General features: G+C 47.6%; 1 protein-coding gene across 2 annotated transcripts in view; it reads left to right on the top strand.

Moving 5' to 3' along the window:
• The window catches only part of LOC144093743 (glutamine synthetase-like), a 30513-nt gene that overhangs the window by 1895 nt on the left and 9469 nt on the right, over positions 1 to 19149 (top strand). Inside the window, exons 3-6 of one of the 2 annotated variants that reach the window (XM_077627423.1) lie at positions 1891 to 2040; positions 4992 to 5119; positions 6126 to 6328; positions 10313 to 10506. In XM_077627423.1, the coding sequence (XP_077483549.1) occupies positions 1891 to 2040; positions 4992 to 5119; positions 6126 to 6328; positions 10313 to 10506 (675 nt within the window). Of the gene's footprint in view, positions 1 to 1890; positions 2041 to 4991; positions 5120 to 6125; positions 6329 to 10312; positions 15679 to 19149 lie in introns of those variants that run through there. The other variant, XM_077627422.1, reaches the window with a different exon arrangement.

Below are 19149 nucleotides of genomic sequence, written 5' to 3'. Positions count from 1 at the left end.
AGAGTAATCGACAGAGTAAACAACGCTGCTCGTTGCTTGGGCGAGTTGGTGCTCCAAGTTAGTTGTAGCAACACACAAATGAAGATAAAGGTCACGAGAAAGATGCAGGCACGCAGATAAATGTTACTTTGCACAATGAAGTCAAGTAAGAAGCTGTTAGCAACCTTCGCGAAGAGAAAACGATCAAAGCCACCAAAAAAAGACAAAAAAGAGCTATTATTTAAAACGTACCCGTGAAAGGCAGCTCCATAGAATCGCTGAGACTGCGCTGACAGCGTCTTGTCAAACATGTCAGTGCCCAGCTTCGCCCTCATCGCCCGTTCTGTGTACTGCAATGCTGGTGCAGTGAGTGTTCCTTATTTCCCTACCGTCCACGATGGATTACATGTAACCGACCACAGACTGAACTCTGATGGGTACCGGAAAGGCGCTTTGTTGCCTGTAGTCCGGAAACCCGTAGCTCGCGCACGGCCGCTCCCTTCTCCTGTTTAGCGCCATAATGTAGAAGACGTTTGAAGAAACGCTGTTTCGAGTGCTGAATGCGTCCTGATAGCGTGACAGGTTGTGACTTCGCTGCAAGCATGTCCTATTCGGATGCCTTTGCTCCTCCCAGCATCCCTCAATCCTTCCATTTCCCCTTTTTCCCATCCCCACGCCTCTCGTATCCCCCTCATCTCTCTATCTCTATCTCTAGTCAGCAGCACCTTATAGCAAGCGCACTCTAAACAGAAAGGAGTAAAAAGTGAGTAAGTAATTCTAGCGCACACGCTTTTGTAACAGATTTTGCGCTAGAAAGCAGCTTACCTTTCTTTAGTTGCAAAATCACTACTTCACGAGGTCTAACCGGCTCATCGAGTTCGTGCGAAGCTTGACCTTGAGGCTGACCTTGGCCGAACCATAAATAAATAGATATTGACGTGACCGGGATTAGAACCCGCGGCAGCGCGAACAGATCAGCTTTGCTAGCCACTTCACGAGAGCACTGTCCTATCGCCGCAGCCGATCACGCTTCGTGTTGTTGTTGTTGTTGTTGCCTCAAAAGCGATGGGACATACCCACGGTGGAGGATTGGCCAGTATTTGGTAAACTGCAACACTCTCTTGCGCTGTGCATTGCACATCGTCGTCTTCATCTACTTCCATTTGCGGCGCGATCAGGTCAGACCAGCTTAACCTCGATCAGAGCTTAACCGTAGTCTAATATCGTCGCTGGACGTGCCGACGACCGAGCAAAGCATAACCATTTGCCCACTCATGCTTTCGCACGTCAACTCGGTTTAACTACGTTATAACCCTGCCAGTTTTTTACTCCCACATAAGTGTATTTGCGTTTAGAGTGTAAGGAGCGTTAAATGAATGAAGAGGAAAGAGCGCAGGCATGGCCGCTTGATCTCATGTCTACATGCATCAACGTGTCCACACTTTGCACCTCGCGCAGATAAGGGAACTGGATTAGAAGAACTTTTTGTTGGGCTAGATGGTGCATACTGTAACAAAAAAACTGTAGCGCGACCAAGACGAACACAAGACAGGCACACTGGACTGTCTTGTGTTCGTCTTGGTCGCGCTACAGTTCTTTTGTTACAGGGGAACTGGAAGAGATGTTAAAAAAAAAGAAAGATAGGACCGGCGCCGCAACGCAGATTATGATCGGCACCAAACACTGCCAACCACTTCACACACCGAAAAGAATTGTGTCTGTTTCCTTTCTTCTAAGTTTTTCTTTCCATGGCACGTGAAATCTTTCAGACTTCCTTTTTTTTAAATTCAAAGCTGAGTCACCTGTGAAAGCGCCTGAACGCTTTCGTGCAGACGTTCGGTGGAGAAACATCTACTTCCTTGCGAGGATAAAGGAAAGTTCACAAGGCGATTCTGCATTTTTTTTTTTCAGAAACGAACACCCGCCGTCCTTGCAGGAATGCGATGGAAGCAGCGAAAGACGAGGACCCATGGTTCGGCATTGAGCAGGAGTACGTGATATTGGAGAGAAATGGTGTGCCTATCGGCTGGCCTGAGGACGAGCGGGCTTTGAAAGCATGCCGTGAGTCTGCTTTTCCTCGCAACCGCGCATTTCTTTAAACTTCATTTTTCAAGCAGACCAGATTTCCCGTGCCTATTAAGTTTCACTGAAAGGGCGCCCGTTACATCACGTGAACACCGCCTGTCCCACTAACAATGAACTGCGTAGTTTATGCCCTGAGCAAGTGTACACCGCTTAGAAAACTATAAACATAGCGATAGGACAACGACTGCAGCATTGAAACGGGAGTCTCTTAGTGTTCTACAGTACTACTGTGACCTTTCTATTCGCCAAGATAACGTGTCTTTCGCCGCGTTTAAGAAATGCTCCTAGCAAAGCAACGCATTTTATTGTCATATGCAATCATATGTTTATCATATGCTTTCATATGTGTATATGTATCGTATGGTATTATGTGTGTATTGAAACGAACTTAATAGCCCTTTTTACACGACAGCGCTTTTTTCTTACAAGCCCTTGTGCTCCAAAGCAGCACAAATGTACTTCGCAGCGCAATGTAATTACATTTGTGCGGTGCAAGTTAGAATGCAGTGAATGAACACGCATTCTAATTTTTTTAGTGTGTCTGTACTAGTAAATGGTTAACCTATTCTTGCACGCCAGAAGAGCTGTGCTACTTATGAGGCACGCCGCCGTATAGAATGCGTATAATCAGTTTAACGTTTCTCGATCTCTATGTATACTACGTGGGCATTTTCGCCGTTCTCCTCCATATTATCACAGCCACTGACTTACCACTGACCATATTATCACAGCCACTGACCCACCGGTTGCATTGTTTACGGAGTACCGCTTTTTGTTCCGTTCTGTGAAAGTGAAGAGAAAAAAATCGCCGTGAACAAAACAGCGCGAATTTTACCGATATGTTTGGCATAAGGCCCCTCGGGATGAGGTTGAGGTTGAGGCGTTGAATGCTACAGGTGGGGTTAGCCTTGCTTTGTCTGCCGGCAATTGCTCCACCGCAGCGTCCCTTCGATATTAACAATGCCGCATCTACCCCGCTAAGCGCACAGTCCCTTATAATAGCACACATTCTCTCCCACAGTCACCATCTATGCACACAATCAATCCACACAGTTCACATCACAGTCCACTCCAGAAGTCACCATCTATGCACATATTCAGTCACAGTAGAACATAGGCCATTGTAGTGCCACACTCCATACACACATTCACTCACAGTATAAAGTAGTCCACTCCGGAAGACACCATCTACGCACACAATCAATCACAGTAGGCCATAGCCCGTTCCTGCTGTCACCATTTAAAAACAAGATCCGTGTTCTGCAGAAATGTTAAAAGAAGGCGTGCAGCCTCCCTTCTGCATGTCTGTTTTCCACTCGGGTAGACTATGTCCTGCACTGTGCTGTGACGGGTTCCTGTCTTCTTGAAGGAAGCGAACATCACATGCCTTTCCGCGTTGTACTCTGGGAAGTACATAATATAATGTTCGATATCCCCGCACACACCACATAAAGAGCAGAGCGGAGACGATGCTATGCCGGTCTTATGCATCCATGCAGGAGTGCGAGCAGAGGCCGTGCGAATTCGATGTAGAAGGGTCGCCTGAGATCTTCTCAGTCCCTTGGTCACACATGGCTTGTGGGACGCACTCCACAGGGTACTGAAGTGATCGAGCACCGTTTTCCTGCAGAGACTTTGTCCATCTTGAGGTACTTTTTTTGATGGAATCCTTGAGAGAGCTTTATGGGCGAGACGGTCTGCCACCTCATTACCGTTGATTCCTATGTGAGAGGGCACCCACTGGAAATGTAGAGTAAAGCCTCTGCTGTGCAGATTCTGCACCAAGCGCAGAGAGCTTAGAGACAAGGCGTCAGTAGGGAATCTGCGTTCTAATCTCTGAAGGGCAGATTTTGAATCAGTTAGGATGACAACAGGTTGAGCCGGACAAGACCCTAACTTCCGTAAAGCCGCCTCAATAGCAACACTTTCAGCCGTTGTGGAGGATACGACAGCAGTACAGCGTACGGACCACTTACAGTCCAAAGAAGGAATGTAAAAAGCCGCTGCGCTAGCTTGTTTGACCTTGTCCACAGAACCATCCGTGAAAATTTGAAGATGGCAGGCATACTCTGCCCTTTACCGCAGCTCAGATAGAAAGCTCGGGCAGCCATGAAACGAGCACCATTGAGAACTTATTTTTACTGCAGCTGCATCCGGTTTTATAAGTTGTGTTAGACTGTATATCGTGCCGCTCAACCCCGTGTCAGACCTTTGATTCGTTATATTACAAGCTCGAAAAAAGAAACACCTGAAGGAGTGCCATCAGAGATCGATGAACTGACCGCGACGAACTATACCGGCTTAAACAACAGCCCACATAGTTATCTAAGCCAACATCACCGGGCCGAACTAAACACCTTCAACTATAACAAACACCGTCAAAAATTTGCTCTCTTGAGATTCTCTAACGAAGTCATTGTACTTGCGCAGGGAACGCGGGAAATGCAAGCGCAGAGTGAAAGTACGTTTACAAAATGCAGAAACCTCGTTGACTGATCTCTGCCGTGGCATGACAGCCAACTGCCCACTCAATAAAATTGAACACAGAATCAGAAACGTAAGGATACACGAGATTACATGAGGGTATCGTATGAGATTCATTATTTTGTGTTTTTGTACCAATAGCTACATTACGGTAGCATTTCGAGCATTCAGCGTGGCGGCGGTCTGCGGTGGCTGCGCCGCCACGCTGTCACGTGGTTGGTCACGTGGTGCGAAGCAGCTGCCGGCGGCGCGGCGCCTTGGCTGGTCACGTGGTTTGTCACGCGGTTGGTCACGTGACCAAGTTCCACTCAGCCAGCTGTAGCTATCGCGTCACTCCAGGTTTAACCAGAGCAAAACCACCACCAAATTTAAACTTAGGTTCTTCTGTCCACCTCGTTCGGCATCCGTAGTCTCTCTTTAACATGGCATTCTATACATTGTAGGCGACTACTTCTATGCTGTGGGGCCAGATAAAATCGCTGGCCGGCAGATAGCTGATGCTCATATCAAGGCCTGTGCCTACGCCGGAGTCAAGCTTTACGGATCGAACCCTGAAGCCTTCCTCTCACAGGTATTTCCCTCCACCTTTTTGAAATTCTGCCTCGTCTGCTCAACAGGATCGAGCATATCATAGTCCGGATTTCTCGTCATGTTTACTGTACCTCTTGATTTTCATCAGCAAAACCATTCAAGCAAAAAAAAATAATTATTTACCTTCCTCATACAATAACTCTCCTTAAGAACCGTTCCAATGGCTTCGCCACTGGCAGTACCATTAATATTTTCTTTTTTCTTCTTTCTTTTCAGCCATGTAAAATTCTTTTTCATTATTTGTTATTTTTCTACTTCGCATTGTTTAAAGCCTGTTATACTTAGTGGCACGGGACCAGACACTTTTTCTTTCAATTCTTTTTCTCAGTCCCACCATAGTATTTGGTCCACCGGGAAAACATCGTCACAGTGGCACGGGCTGAAATACTGTTTTTATTTTTTAGTTTTAGTTCTTAGTCGTACAGTAGTTATGAGACGTGCAGGGGAAATTGAACAAGACTACTGAATGAACTTCGCTGCTTTTAAAACAGGAACAGGGCAGTTTAAGGGCCGGTGCAGATATATCCGAAAGAAGCCAGCAGTTTGAGACCATGGAAACCATATGGGAATGCTCTCATATTTTTTATGGTTTTACTTACTAGAAAAAAAATTACTAAAGAAACTGTTTCAAAAAGGAGATAATTTTGAAGAAAGTGAAAGAAAAGGCAACCAGACGCCTCGGGTGGCATCTGAATTTACGGCCACAGCATGTAGCGTACGGTAGCAGAGCCCCGTACACGACTTGCAGAGGTTTAGTGCATGCAGAGTTCAGTCTTAGCTCTCGAAGTCGCGTGATTCATGATTATACCTCGTGGCTTCCTCGTAATCCCTCTAACTCACGATTCCTTCTGTAGTCTACCTATAGCTGGGACGTTCGAGGGATGTTAGAAATACATGGATAAATAGACTCGCCCGTCCCGCAGATGCTAAGCACAGCTGACCTAGATAGATAACTCGGCCTCTGTGGGGCTTTGTGTTGTTTCCAGTGGGAATACCAGATTGGGCCTCTGCCGGGCGTCGAAGCGGGCGACCACCTCTGGATGTCCCGGTACATCCTTCAGCGAGTGGCCGAGGATTTCGACGTCACGATCAGCTTCGAGCCGGTGCCCTTCAAGATCGGCGGTCTGCCGGGCGGCTCGGGTCACATCAACTTCAGCACCAAAACATCGCGCGGAGAAGGCGGCCTCGAGTAAGACTCGCGAAAGAGTGCTGCACCGCAAAGTGGGAGTCATTTGCGCGTCAGTTCAACAGCCTGCTGCCGGGCGATTACGGGTTCCGAACCTGCTCGGGCGAGCGTCGCTTTTCAAGAAACTATGAAGCGTGTCGCTGTTCTCCGGGTCGCTGAAGTGACGGCGATATCTAAACCACGACGACTCCTCTACAACCCCCCCCCCCCCCCCCCCCCACCTCCGCTCCAACTCGTATTGGCATCTCTGAAATGACCCACTCTGACCGCACATCCCAGTTTTCACTCCCACTTCTCGACCTCTTGCTTCTAACTCTTCAGAACTTGTCTTCTCGTGCTCAGCGTGCTTCGCACGTTAGGCGGCGGCTTGTCGTTGTTCGTCCTCTGTGCGTAGTCGTTCGCGAGAGTGAAGCATGTTCTCTACGTACGCGAAAAAGAGAGCGACGCGACGACGCTCGCTCCATGCAAGCGAAGGCGGCAGGCGACGCGCACCCGCGACGTGCACAGCGGACTCCGTGCTTGCGCGCACGAACTAACCACGCCCGTAACCTGTTCTCTCTCTTAAAATTTTGTGAGTGTGCCTCATAGTCAGGGCAAAAGAAACATTTACTCTACGGCAGCGGTGTAGCGGCAGTGGAGATAACCAAGCCGGCGTGGTTGCGCAGACGAAGTCACATCACGGATACACCGGGGAGGTGTGCTTTCGTTCGCTGCTTGTGAGTGAGCAAGCTATAATATGCAAGTGAGAATGCGAGGCGCGCGTGTTTCTGCACGTATATACAGTTGGAGCGCAGCGGCACGGTGGATCGAGCGCCGGTACCCGCGGCTCGACACGCATCTCTCCCTGCAGTACGCCCGCTGGTGTAGCCCGTTCCAAATGTTGTTAGCCCTCCGTAACCAACATGTAGATTGTTTTCATTATTTAAATCATGCGAGTCTGCCTCACAGCTACAAAAGCAAATATTATCTCCACGGTGGCGATGACCAAGACTACGCGCTGGTAGGGTTTCGTGAGATGTACGCGTGACAAACCATGGACAAACCGGAAACGGCTGTGTGGGGCTCTGATTGGCCAATCGCGTGGGGGACTTCCGGGCGACGAGCGAAATTTTCGATTGGCGCAGATCCGAGCGACGAGACAAGCGACACGGCAAAAATGCTTCGCGCGACGGCGTCGCCTTCGCGTTCGCGTCAGTTTTCGCGTACATGGAGTTCATGCTTTAGACAGAAAGTTCTTCGGTAGTCCGGGAACCTTGTTCGAATGGGTAGGTTGAGGTGAGGAGTTAGGTGTGGTAAAGCGTTTACCCGACAGTATGTGATGTGGGATTGAGGCCATTAATAGCGGTGGGCGGAGTAGTGTAAGGAAGAGGGAAGGGGGGGGGGGGGGACTTTAGAGAACAGCCTACCTTTTTGATGATTCAATAATACATATATATACCGGGTGCTACAAGGAAGACTAAGTAATTTTCAAAAATAGGATTTTTGAGGCAAAAATATGGTTTTCGCGGCTGCCAGGGCTGGCGGACGCCAGAAAACCGGTGAATCATCTTAATTAGTAAGCTTGTTAACTAATTTTCAATAATTAACTTTTTAACTATTAGAGCTAGGCGCCTAGTGGCATTTACAGATTTGTAGCCGATCGTTAGTAATAACCATATCAGTCAAAATCTGCCTTTTTCGACTAGTTACGTGCACTTGAAGGGTTGCTTTGCCTACATGCTTTAGCGCATGTATTTTCTCACGATGCAACCAAATTTTGTCGATTCATAGCGGCGAGGCTGATCGTGTTTTCGAAATTCCAAAAACTTATATGGCGGTCACTAACGGCCTTTTAGAAATCTCTAATTGCAACTAGATGCCTAAATTTAATAGGTAAAAGTTAATTATTGGAAATTTGTTAACCATCTTACTAGTTAAGATGATTCACCGGTTTTCTGGCGTCCGCCAACCCTGGCAAAACCATGCCGCAAAAGCCATATTTTTGCCTCAAAAACCCTGTTTTTGAAAATTACTTAGTCTTCTCTGTAACACCCGGTATATAGGCTAGCTGTAGGTAAAACATCCCTTTTTCTAACGCTAGCATTTAAAATAATGAGGTGATCGATAATTACGTTTTAGGCTTCTCCACAGAGCACCGGAGGAATGCTGTGAATCTCAGTGAGATCTGACGGACGACTTTATTTCAAATTTCCGTTGCCATCAAGCGCACTCTACCGTGCGTCTTTCGATGCTGCCAAACAACGGAGAGCGGACTTTGCCTTCGTTCGCGTTGGTTTCCTTCCTGCAAAGCAAGCGTTTATGTGTTGGAAGTGTAAAAGTACCGTAGATGACATCATCACGCCAAACTCCCCCCAAACTGAGACGCTGCTGCCTGTGGAGAAGCCTGAAGGCCGTCGCGATATTAATCGGCTATTACGTCACCATTTCATATGATATCCCAAGAGGACTTCGCATGCTTTACCTGCAAGTTTCACACATTTGACCCCTTTAAGCTTATCGAATTGTATAACCTCTGCAGCTGCCCTTTAATGCATGGGGTGTAGGAGGCGGTACAAGTGACTTAGTTCTTCACTTCTCTGTTTTCCGTGTTTACGCTTCGTGGATTGCTCTTCTGACCAAGGAGAATATCAGCAGAGTTATGAGAGAGGTTAGTTGGTACTGCATGCTCTGGGGCGTGTCGCGAGCAAGGACAAGCCCATCCGTTCTGCTCTGCTTTTACAAACGGAAACCCATTCCAGGGGGACGTCAATGAGTGGATGCTGGTGCAGGCGGATGTTTGGTTGTGCGTTCCGCGCGCACTCTGATGGTGCTGGTTTAATGCTGGTGGTGAATGTCATCTATTTTGTTGGTTTTATCGGGTTTAACGTCGCAAAGCGACTCGGGCTATGAGGGACTTCGTAGCGGAGGGCTTCGGACAATTTCGACCACCTGGGGTTCTTTAACGTGCATTGACATCGCACAGTACACGGGCCTCCAGCATTTCGCCTGCATTGAATTGTGACCGCCGCGGCCGGTATCGAACCCGCGCCTTTCGGAACAGCAGCCGAGCACCAGAACCGCTGGGCCAACGCGGCAGCTGGAAAGTTTCTTCGGCGATCGCTTGCGTTTTATTCTGATGGGTGGTCAGTAGTGATGAACCTCCTATTGGCGAGGTTGGATAAGGTAGCATCTGTGAAGCGGTGTCGTGGTCTGGGTCACTGCGTGCGCGATCCCTCTCCGAGTCCATGTGGCGGGCTATACAGGGCGTTTCACCTAAGACTGTAAACAATTTTTAAAAACATGCTTCTTGAGTTAGAAGAGCGCTCTTTTCGGTATATGTAGCATTGTCAGCGGTATAGTGCATCAGAGTGCAGCTAAGACGTGCAAACTAGCAGGCTGGTTAAGTAATATTAAATAGTTAACTCTTTAGCTCTTACTGCTAGGCTTCTTAACTATTATGAGGCGTGTAGCGCACCGTAAGTAATATCCATATCAGTTTTTACAATTCATAAAACGCCATCATCCTCGGCGCTGTGGCAAAACAAACTTTGGCTATTTCTACGGGTCGCGTGCACTGGAGAGGTTGCTTTGCCTGCAAGCTTCTCGAAAGCGCACGTAGTTTGGTGCTCTGTAGCCAAAATTTGATTGGCCACTGCGCCCAGGAGAACCACTCTCTGTATTGTGACGCCACTCTCTGCATTGTCACGCTAGCAGGATCATGAGAATCGACCAACGCCATTGGCTGGAAGGGGGTCCTTTGACGGGGAAAAGCGGCTGCGTTCTTGAGTTGCATCCGACTATAGTGAGTTAAAAGGAATTGAGCATTTAAAAAAAAAGCATGGAAACTACTTTCGCTGCTTTCTTTTGCGGGGTTTCACTTTATTTATTTTTATTAATTCATTTATAAATAAGTTTATTTTTATTTATTGCTATTTGCGGCGAACAATGAAGCGAGTGCGCCCTCCCTCCTAATGCCCGGCGCACCTCTCCCTTGCCCTCCTCCTGCAGGTGGATCAAGAAGGCTCTGCACAAGCTCGAGCTCAGGCACGAGCAACACCTTGCGGCCTACAACCCCCGGGGCGATCTGTCAAACGATGAGCGGCTGCGGCGCGGTCTCCGGGCGACTCCCAAGCGCGAGTTCCTCGCTGGCTTCTGTTCGAAGCGGGTGTGCGTGCGCGTGCCCAGGCAGACGGAGCTGGACGGTAGGGGATACTTCGAAGACCGCAGGCCCGGCGCCAACGTCGAGCCCTACCGGGCAATGCAGGCGCTCGTCGAGACACTCTGCTTGCACGGCTAACTTACTCCGCACAGCGGACCAGTGTTGCTTCTCTGCACGCATACCTTATAAGGAGTCAGAGGGAGGTTCTAAGTGTAATGGAACGATGGTGTGCTGGACAGAGTGCGCTTCGTTTCTGAGGTTACCTGCACAGCTAAGATTCGCAAGTTAAAGCCGAAACACACGCACAAAAAAAAAGCTAAACGTGCGACCCCATCGGCAAACGTTACTTCGTATGATAGGGACTGCTTCTTCGCATTTGTTTAACCAATTCTTTCCTACCTTCGCTACTATTTGCCTTTTCCTCTCTGTTTCGTCATTTCATTATGTTTGGTTTAGTTGGTTCTTAGAACAATTAGCGGTCCTATCTCGGATCATGCGCAGCCGCTGTATGCTTGTGACGAATTGAATTACTTTAAATTTCTTTTCGATAGTTATGCTACCGCGCTGGACAGAGATTATCAGAGCTGAACGCGGCGCCTTGCTAACGTGGTGTGCCCAGCTGTCACCTCGATGTTCTGTGCGCCTAAGCCGTTGCATCGGCCAACTGGGACGTGATGTCGGACCAGTTGGCCTCTCTCTGAAAGGGCTTACTTGGAGAAGGGAAAATGTCAACCAAGAGGACTTGACACGACCACAAGTTCCTTTTTAACTTCACTTAGCCGCGGTCTACGTTGTGTGTATGCTATTAAACGCGCTTCCAAAAGAAACTAGTGACGTGAGTATAGTGAACAGTAAGCGGGTACATAACGCAAAAGAAACGAACACACCATTCGTACGCTACCGCTGCATTGCAGCATATATAGTCTGCATAAAGAGCCCAACTCTTTGTTGTAAAGATTAACAGACACCTTGATTTTGTATTGCCATTCTTTGCACGATGGTAACAGATTTTCGTGTGACGAGTAACGCAGTGGGCAATGAATTCTTGAGGAATTAAGGACAATTAACGTTGCTAGACAGCGTGTTCACAAGTGCACAACGAACATTTAATGCGCAGTTGAAAAAATGATAAAAACAAAAAGCGCGCAGCAGGCTGACTGGTTTGTCGGCTGATTAAAATATGTTCCGTCTGTCTGAAGCAAACAAGTAAATTAGGCAGTTAAATAATACATTATGACACTTCTCTGTGCATTCATGTGCGCACAACGATGTTGCGCCGCCCTCGAGCTAGCTTATTTATGCACTGCGGAAGGAGGAACACCGCTTTTCACAAGGGCGCCAGCGTGCAGGCAGACGTCGGAACCAAAAGACCAAAGGGGAGGCAATATAGCGTCGTGATCACGTGACCAAATTTGGCAGCTCTTATGCTCGCACGCTGCAAAGCGTCCAATGAATAAATTTTGACTCGATTGCAGCTCTATTCATTAGCTCCTTACAATGCACGCGTGGTATCCCAATTAAGGTGATTACGGGTTAAAGCAATAAACTGGGCACGTTGCCCGAAATTAACTTGTGCAGTATGGTTCGTGGTTCGGTGCAGTGAGCAGCAGGATTCTTGTTAAAATAACTAGGCAATGAAAAGAATTACTCATGTTTTGAACCTTTGGATACACGCACAAAGTCTGAAGTAAGAAGTCTAAGGCGGCAAAAAACAACAAATACACAAATTGTACAATTTATGACAAGTTATAGCTTCACATCCAACACTTTATTCACGATCTAATGAAACTTGCAGACGCCATGTTAACTGCCGATACGGGAACACTGGCTGTCATGCGTCGTATGTGTTCTAAACATGCCCTTTCACTTCATAAATTCGTTGCTTTGCGGGCCTTTAAAGTATTAGTGTCAGAGTATATATGCCAGGCTAGAAAGCCCGGGAGATATCATGGAACAATACATCTAGCGCTGCAAAAATAACCTGTTTGTTAGTTGCTTCGCACGCACGCATACCCATAAGGGAGCCTCTCCTTCATTGTCAACGATTGAAATATCAACGAATTAGTCTAAACTAAATGATAAGGCTAGCATGCGCTAAAAATAACCACCGTTGCTCTTAACGTCAACCAAACTTCATTACTCATAAGGACAGAAATGTGGGCAAGTTGGTTACGATCCATAGTATAACAGCGCGGAAAATGAGGACGAACGCAGAACCAGACAACACGAGCGCTGAAGAAAAACGCGCTCGTGTTGTCTGGTTCTCCGTTCGTCTCATTTTCTGCGCTGTTATACTATGGTTCATTACTCCAGTTTCAAATCGTTCAATCACGTTGAGTGCATATCCTGCAGGAAAATCCTGCAGTCACAATGGGCTTCAAAAGCATATATTTGCAATACGCACACCTCGCATACTTTATAGGCTTCATCGTGGTTAATATGTAGCAACTATGTAAATGTCTCCAGGGCAGTAAACGAGATAACAATATTTGCACCTTAAAAGGCACTATAATATGGCGGAAATTTCGGATTCCATGGAAAACAAGCAGAAACAAGTTGACTGCAAATCAATGAAAGTAAAATGGTTTATACGACTTTGAGTGACTGCTTAAAATGAAGCCGCCGCGCGTGCACACCTGTGTGTTAATCGCAGGGCCCTAACAAAAGATTACTTGTCACTGGCCACTGCCAATGAATGCAGGGACGTCACAAAGGTGCTTCGAGCTCCAAGCCTTGGCGGCGTTGATTTAGGGCACAGACTTCGCACAATATTGTCTGTCCCATTTCTCTTCTCAAGACGCGCAAACGAGTCTGATCAAATCCATCAATCCTCTGAATCGCTTATTAGACTAACAAACCTCTCGAGCCTCCAACGTGACAGTAGGCGGCGTTGCGTCTTCTTCGATCGCGATAGAGCCGGGAGGCGCCCGGGCGAACCTCACTCCCGAGACGGGTCTTCTATACAAACACAAGCGGAGCGCATCATAGCGAGCGTAAAAGCCCGTCCTGGGTCATCATTGCCGTTTCACTCTTGACCTTCTCAAACTGGGTTACCCTTGAGGCCCAAGGAGCACAATGGCAGACGCGAACCGGGAACACAAAGGCAACTCGAATCCCGCCTTTCGCCGCTCACATTACTCCGCCATGACTCTCACGGCCGTCACTCAGTGCAGGGCAACGGTGAAACAGATTGCGTCGCTGACAAGCTATTGAATCGATGGGTTATGCTGCAGCCTCCGATGTAGCTACGCTCATTGCGTCGAAGAAAGGGGTATTTTTAGAGCTCCAGACTGCGAGTGTGCGTGCTGTATGGAGTAGCGGCAGCGAGGCTACTATCGTCGAGTGTCGCTTTCGAGGCACGGGGGGAATTACTGCTCCAGAGCCGCAGCGCTTGCAAGTTCACGCTATCTAACTCTCCGTGTGCATAGTCTCGAACAAGCTGGGTACTGTGCGCGCTTCTCCGTGGGAAGTGAAGCTAGGCACGTGGGTTACGGCGTGATTAACGACACGCCGTGCAGTGACCACACTCGAGGGGCCGAAAATAGTTTGGAGTGGATGGAGTCCCCAGCACGAAGAAAAGAAAGGGGTCACATAACCGTACGGAGCAACGGGAATCGTGAGGTCAGTTTCTGGTTGCTCTCATAGGTCTGCTCAGCCAAAGCCTCACGAAGGACAGGAGATTCGTAATTGAGTTTCTATTATTGGAAACATAAATCCCGGCATTTATGGCGTGGACTCGACACAACACTCGTCGGCTTCGGAGTAGTTAGACTTGATAAGTGGTAATCAACACCGCTTTACTGAGAGCTTGAAGATGTTATCGATGCCTAGTTTTTTTTTCTTCCTTATTTCGCCAATGCAACACCATAAAATTAGCTAGTCATCTTAACAGTTCAGTACTAGCGAGATTGTGTTAAGGCTGCCGTTCTGCACAAAATCCGGTGTTGTGAGCGAAAAAGCTGGCGGCCCTCCTACTACCCAAGTCACGTGACCTTGTTACGTCATCAGAACCTGGCCACCGGATTGTGAAAAAACTGCCACTGTGACAGGGGGCAATTGAATTAATGATTGGTCGCGAGAAGCTGCTCTGGAAGAGCAACCTTAAGTTGCTAAAAGTATATTTCGATCGCTAAATGTACGGAATGCTTACTATGGCAACGGAGGTATATCCCCACTGCAAAGCATAGTAATTAGATGCACTTAGTGGTGGGAGGAGGCGTTTAAACTCGGCACTGCAGGTTTTTATGTTTGCAAACAGAGGAGACTGAAACCTCGGTTAAACTCTTCGTAATGTCTATCGAACCTCATATGTTTCAAAAGGAGAATTTGCTGCCGTGGCCAACCGTGAGTATTCCGTACTTTGAGCGATAGAAATCTACTCCCAGGTCTTGGGCAGCATACCAGTGCGCCACAAGACAGCTTACTCCCGTTTCCTCCTTTCGTGTTTAGATTTAAGGAATGCCATGCTAAATCCCTAGTGTTTGCCTCTAATTTCAGGTTCTTTAATTTACACCGGTGGTTACAACTTGTTTTTAGAATAGAAAGTAACTAATTTCTAGAAATCGGTTACTGAAAATCAACCGGATTATCGAGTATGTTAACTCCTGCAAAAAAAAAAAATCACTGCATCACAAAAAACATCGATGAACGTAGAAGTCACACACTAACATTTGTCCATGCCCGAGGATTTCTCATCCAGGAAGTGAGCGACCCGCGATGGAGCGCATGGTCACATATCATGAGATCACACTCCATTGCCGACATGAAAGATCAAAATACCCCTCCACTCCCCCTCCCCGTGTCTAAACCTCTAACCCAATCGGCGCAAATTGCGTGGAGACAATTGCAAACCCATACCTTCCCGAACCCAAGTCGCTTCGGTGTCTCGTGGTTATGGTGCTCGGCTGCTGACCCGAAAGACGCGGGTTCGATCCCGGCCGCGGCGGTCGCATTTCGATGGAGGCGAAATGCTAGAGGCCCGTGTACTGTCCGATGTCAGTAAGACATCCAGAGCCCTCCACCACGGCGTCCTTCTTAGACTGAGTCGCTTTGGGAAGTTGAACCCCATAAAGCATAAACCAAGCTTCCCGAACCCCTATATAGGTATATTTTCTCATGTACGCCATGGTATATTAATCCCGCTGCATTTTATGCAATTTTTCTAAAGCCAATCTAAATCGCATGCTATGCGAGTTCCCTAAGCGTAGACAGCTGGGCTAGTTGGTTCACAGTCGCATTATGATACATCGTTCTGGCGCACGAAAAACACGGACGAAGGAAGAACAGACACACAATCGCCGGACATCAACTGAAGTTTATTCACAGAAACCAGTCCTATATGTACACAAGTGACCACCAAGTAACTGATATCAAAAGCACAAAATCGGGAAAACCAAAAGGCAATCAACCAGAGCCACAGGTTCCATATCGCACACGTGCCTTCATGCAAATCGCCCACAATTTCTGTGCCTAGCTGACACGATCAACACCGTTAGCCTTCAGATAATCTAGTTCCTTTCTTCTAAGCACAATAGAGGGAGTACTGACGCAGTGATCTTTATCATTGGCAATACAGAGGGCTTCAAAAATTTCCCGGCTTTTCTGAGTCCTGAACTTTCTTAACACACTTGTTTCTTCCAAAAACGCCTTGCATGCTGGCTTATACGAACAACGGCGAATGTGGTCAGCTAAATGACCTCCGCCACTAATCGAAGTTACTGTCCTGCGATGCTCTAGCAAGCGTTCGTTAATACAGCGCCCGGTTTGTCCAATGTAGCGTTTGCCACAGGCGAGAGGGATGTTATACACCACGCCAACCTTGCAGTCGACGAGGGCTTTGGTGTGCCTAATTTTGCAGGCAGACCTCTTTTTGGGTTCGTTTACTAGGCGGCACAGGCGTCCCAGCTTCTCCGGAGCTGAAAACACTACACGGACGCCGCACTTGTCCCCGACCTTCTTGAGGCGGTGCGAGACCTTGTGCCAGTAAGGCACAACGACAGGTCGCTGTTGCGGGCGTGTGTTATCCACCTGCCTGTGCCGTCCACCAGATTTTACTTCACTAATCTGGCTTTCGACCACTGAGGCCACGATTTCTCTCTGGAAACCTGCCTTCTCCAGACGCCTTAGTTGGGCATGGACACTCTCCCGGACTCGATGCTCACACGACTTGGCTAGAGCAGAGCGGATGCAGTTTTTTGCAATAGCTCTCTTCACGAGCTTAGAATGAGCCGATTTGTAGTTAATAATTTGTTTTCTCGACCGTGGCTTGTACTGCCAGCACACGCGCGTTTCCTCAAAAATAAAGCACACATCTAGATACTGGATGTGCCCTTCCTGCGGCAGTTCGTGCGTGAACTTCATGCCAAAGGCGTTGCAAACAAAAATGTCAATAATGTCGTCCACGACAATACCCCTATCCCGAGCCTCAGTCGCGTTCATTACTACAAGGTGGTCGTCTACGTATCTAAAAACTTTCAGCACGCTGGCGTTGTAAAGGGACGCCTGAATGCGCTTGTCAAGGGTGGATAAAAATATATCGCTTAAAAGCGGTGCTAGGCAAGAGCCTATGCACCCTCCTTCTTTTTGGATGAGGCAACGATCATTGAAGGTGACAATGGTAGATGAAAGATAAAATCTTAAAAGCTCTAGAAAATTGTCGGTAGATAACCCTGTCATATTCTGAAAAGCCACAGGCCCGGCGTCTTCAATGAAAATTCTGACCGCGCAAAACAGCTCAGGATGAGGTATTGAGTAGAATAAATCTTCAACATCAATTGAAAAGGCAAATCTTTTTGGGCATGAAGCTTCTACGCCAGAAAAATATGCAATGACTTGAGTGGAATTTTTTACCAGAAAAGGGTCGTCTAAAGAAATGGCACTAAGGTGCTTCTGCAGGAACCTTGACAAGGAGCCCTGCCAGGATCCCTTTTCCGTAACGATAGCGCGGAAAGGCGCAGATTCTTTGTGGGTTTTTACCGTGAAGAAAACACTAAGGGAGTTTACATCAGAAGCGGAGATACTCTTTCTTAATCTTTCCAAGTTCATTTCTTCACATAAAGCGATGGCCTTTTTCTTCACCTTGGCTAAAGACACCTTCCTATCAGCAAAGTTTTTTGTCAAGGCCTCGTTTGCCTTCTGATGGTACGTAGAATTTGGCATCACCACGAAGCCTCCCTCTTTGTCCGACACTAACAGGGCAAGATCGTTGCTCTTCAGAAAGTTGACAGTTGATCTAACTGGTATTTTGGGGGCAAAAGGTGCACCACTATACCTCAAACACTCTACACCTTCAGCAATACAGCGGTCCTGTTCATCTGAGCTTACTGCCGCCGCCACGTTCCTGACCATGGACAGTAAATGTACAGGTTCTTCTTTTGGTTCAATACAGAACTTAGGACCACGAGATAGTGCAGCTTCAACCCTTTCGGGCAAATTACACTCACCAATACAGGTTACTTGGTTCGTTGCCAGTTGCTGGTGCACTGGCGCTTTCTTTAACGCACATAGGTTTGCAAGACACATGTTCCACAGGAACGCGGTGGTTTTTGCAGCTTCACGAGTGAACGTCCGGAAAAGGTGTTCACCACTCTGTCCACGCACTAGAGAAGCTGCCTAGTAAGCCTAGTAAACGAACCCAAAAAGAGGTCTGCCTGCAAAATTAGGCACACCAAAGCCCTCGTCGACTGCAAGGTTGGCGTGGTGTATAACATCCCTCTCGCCTGTGGCAAACGCTACATTGGACAAACCGGGCGCTGTATTAACGAACGCTTGCTAGAGCATCGCAGGACAGTAACTTCGATTAGTGGCGGAGGTCATTTAGCTGACCACATTCGCCGTTGTTCGTATAAGCCAGCATGCAAGGCGTTTTTGGAAGAAACAAGTGTGTTAAGAAAGTTCAGGACTCAGAAAAGCCGGGAAATTTTTGAAGCCCTCTGTATTGCCAATGATAAAGATCACTGCGTCAGTACTCCCTCTATTGTGCTTAGAAGAAAGGAACTAGATTATCTGAAGGCTAACGGTGTTGATCGTGTCAGCTAGGCACAGCAATTGTGGGCAATTTGCATGAAGGCACGTGTGCGATATGGAACCTGTGGCTCTGGATGATTGCCTTTTGGTTTTCCCGATTTTGTGCTTTTGATATCAGTTACTTGGTGGTCACTTGTGTACATATAGGACTGGTTTCTGTGAATAAACTTCAGTTGATGTCCGGCGATTGTGTGTCTGTTCTTCCTTCGTCCGTGTTTTTCGTGCGCCAGAACGATGTATCATAATGCGAGTTCCCTAAAGGCTTGTCTCCTCAGGGCCTCCAAACGTCAGGCCAAAATCACTGGGAGACCGCGTTGCTAAGCTAGGATCCAGAGACACAACTCCGGACAGTGAGCGACCCTATATAGAGGTCGCCCGGAAGCACGGACTTCCCGCCTCCTGACGCCATACTGAGGGCCCTACGCGATGTATCTCAAAATGACCCCTAACCCTGCTTGTCTTTATGAGAATTAAGCTTTACCACCATCACCTGTACGGTTTTATTTGATAAAATTTCAGCTGTTAGGAAAATGCCGCTACATAGCACCCAACTGCAAATTTCTTTCATAATTACGCCTGAGTGAGGAATGTGTGAGTTTTTCGTGAGTGGGTGAAAAACTAATTTCGTGATACGTTTTCTTTAAGCCGTCTCAGATTTGGT

Source organism: Amblyomma americanum, chromosome 6, assembly GCF_052857255.1.
Source record: "Amblyomma americanum isolate KBUSLIRL-KWMA chromosome 6, ASM5285725v1, whole genome shotgun sequence".
In the NCBI taxonomy this organism is placed as follows: Eukaryota; Metazoa; Arthropoda; class Arachnida; order Ixodida; family Ixodidae; genus Amblyomma; species Amblyomma americanum.
Note: the sequence above shows the minus strand (reverse complement) of the source record. Positions and strands in the feature narration are given on the sequence as shown.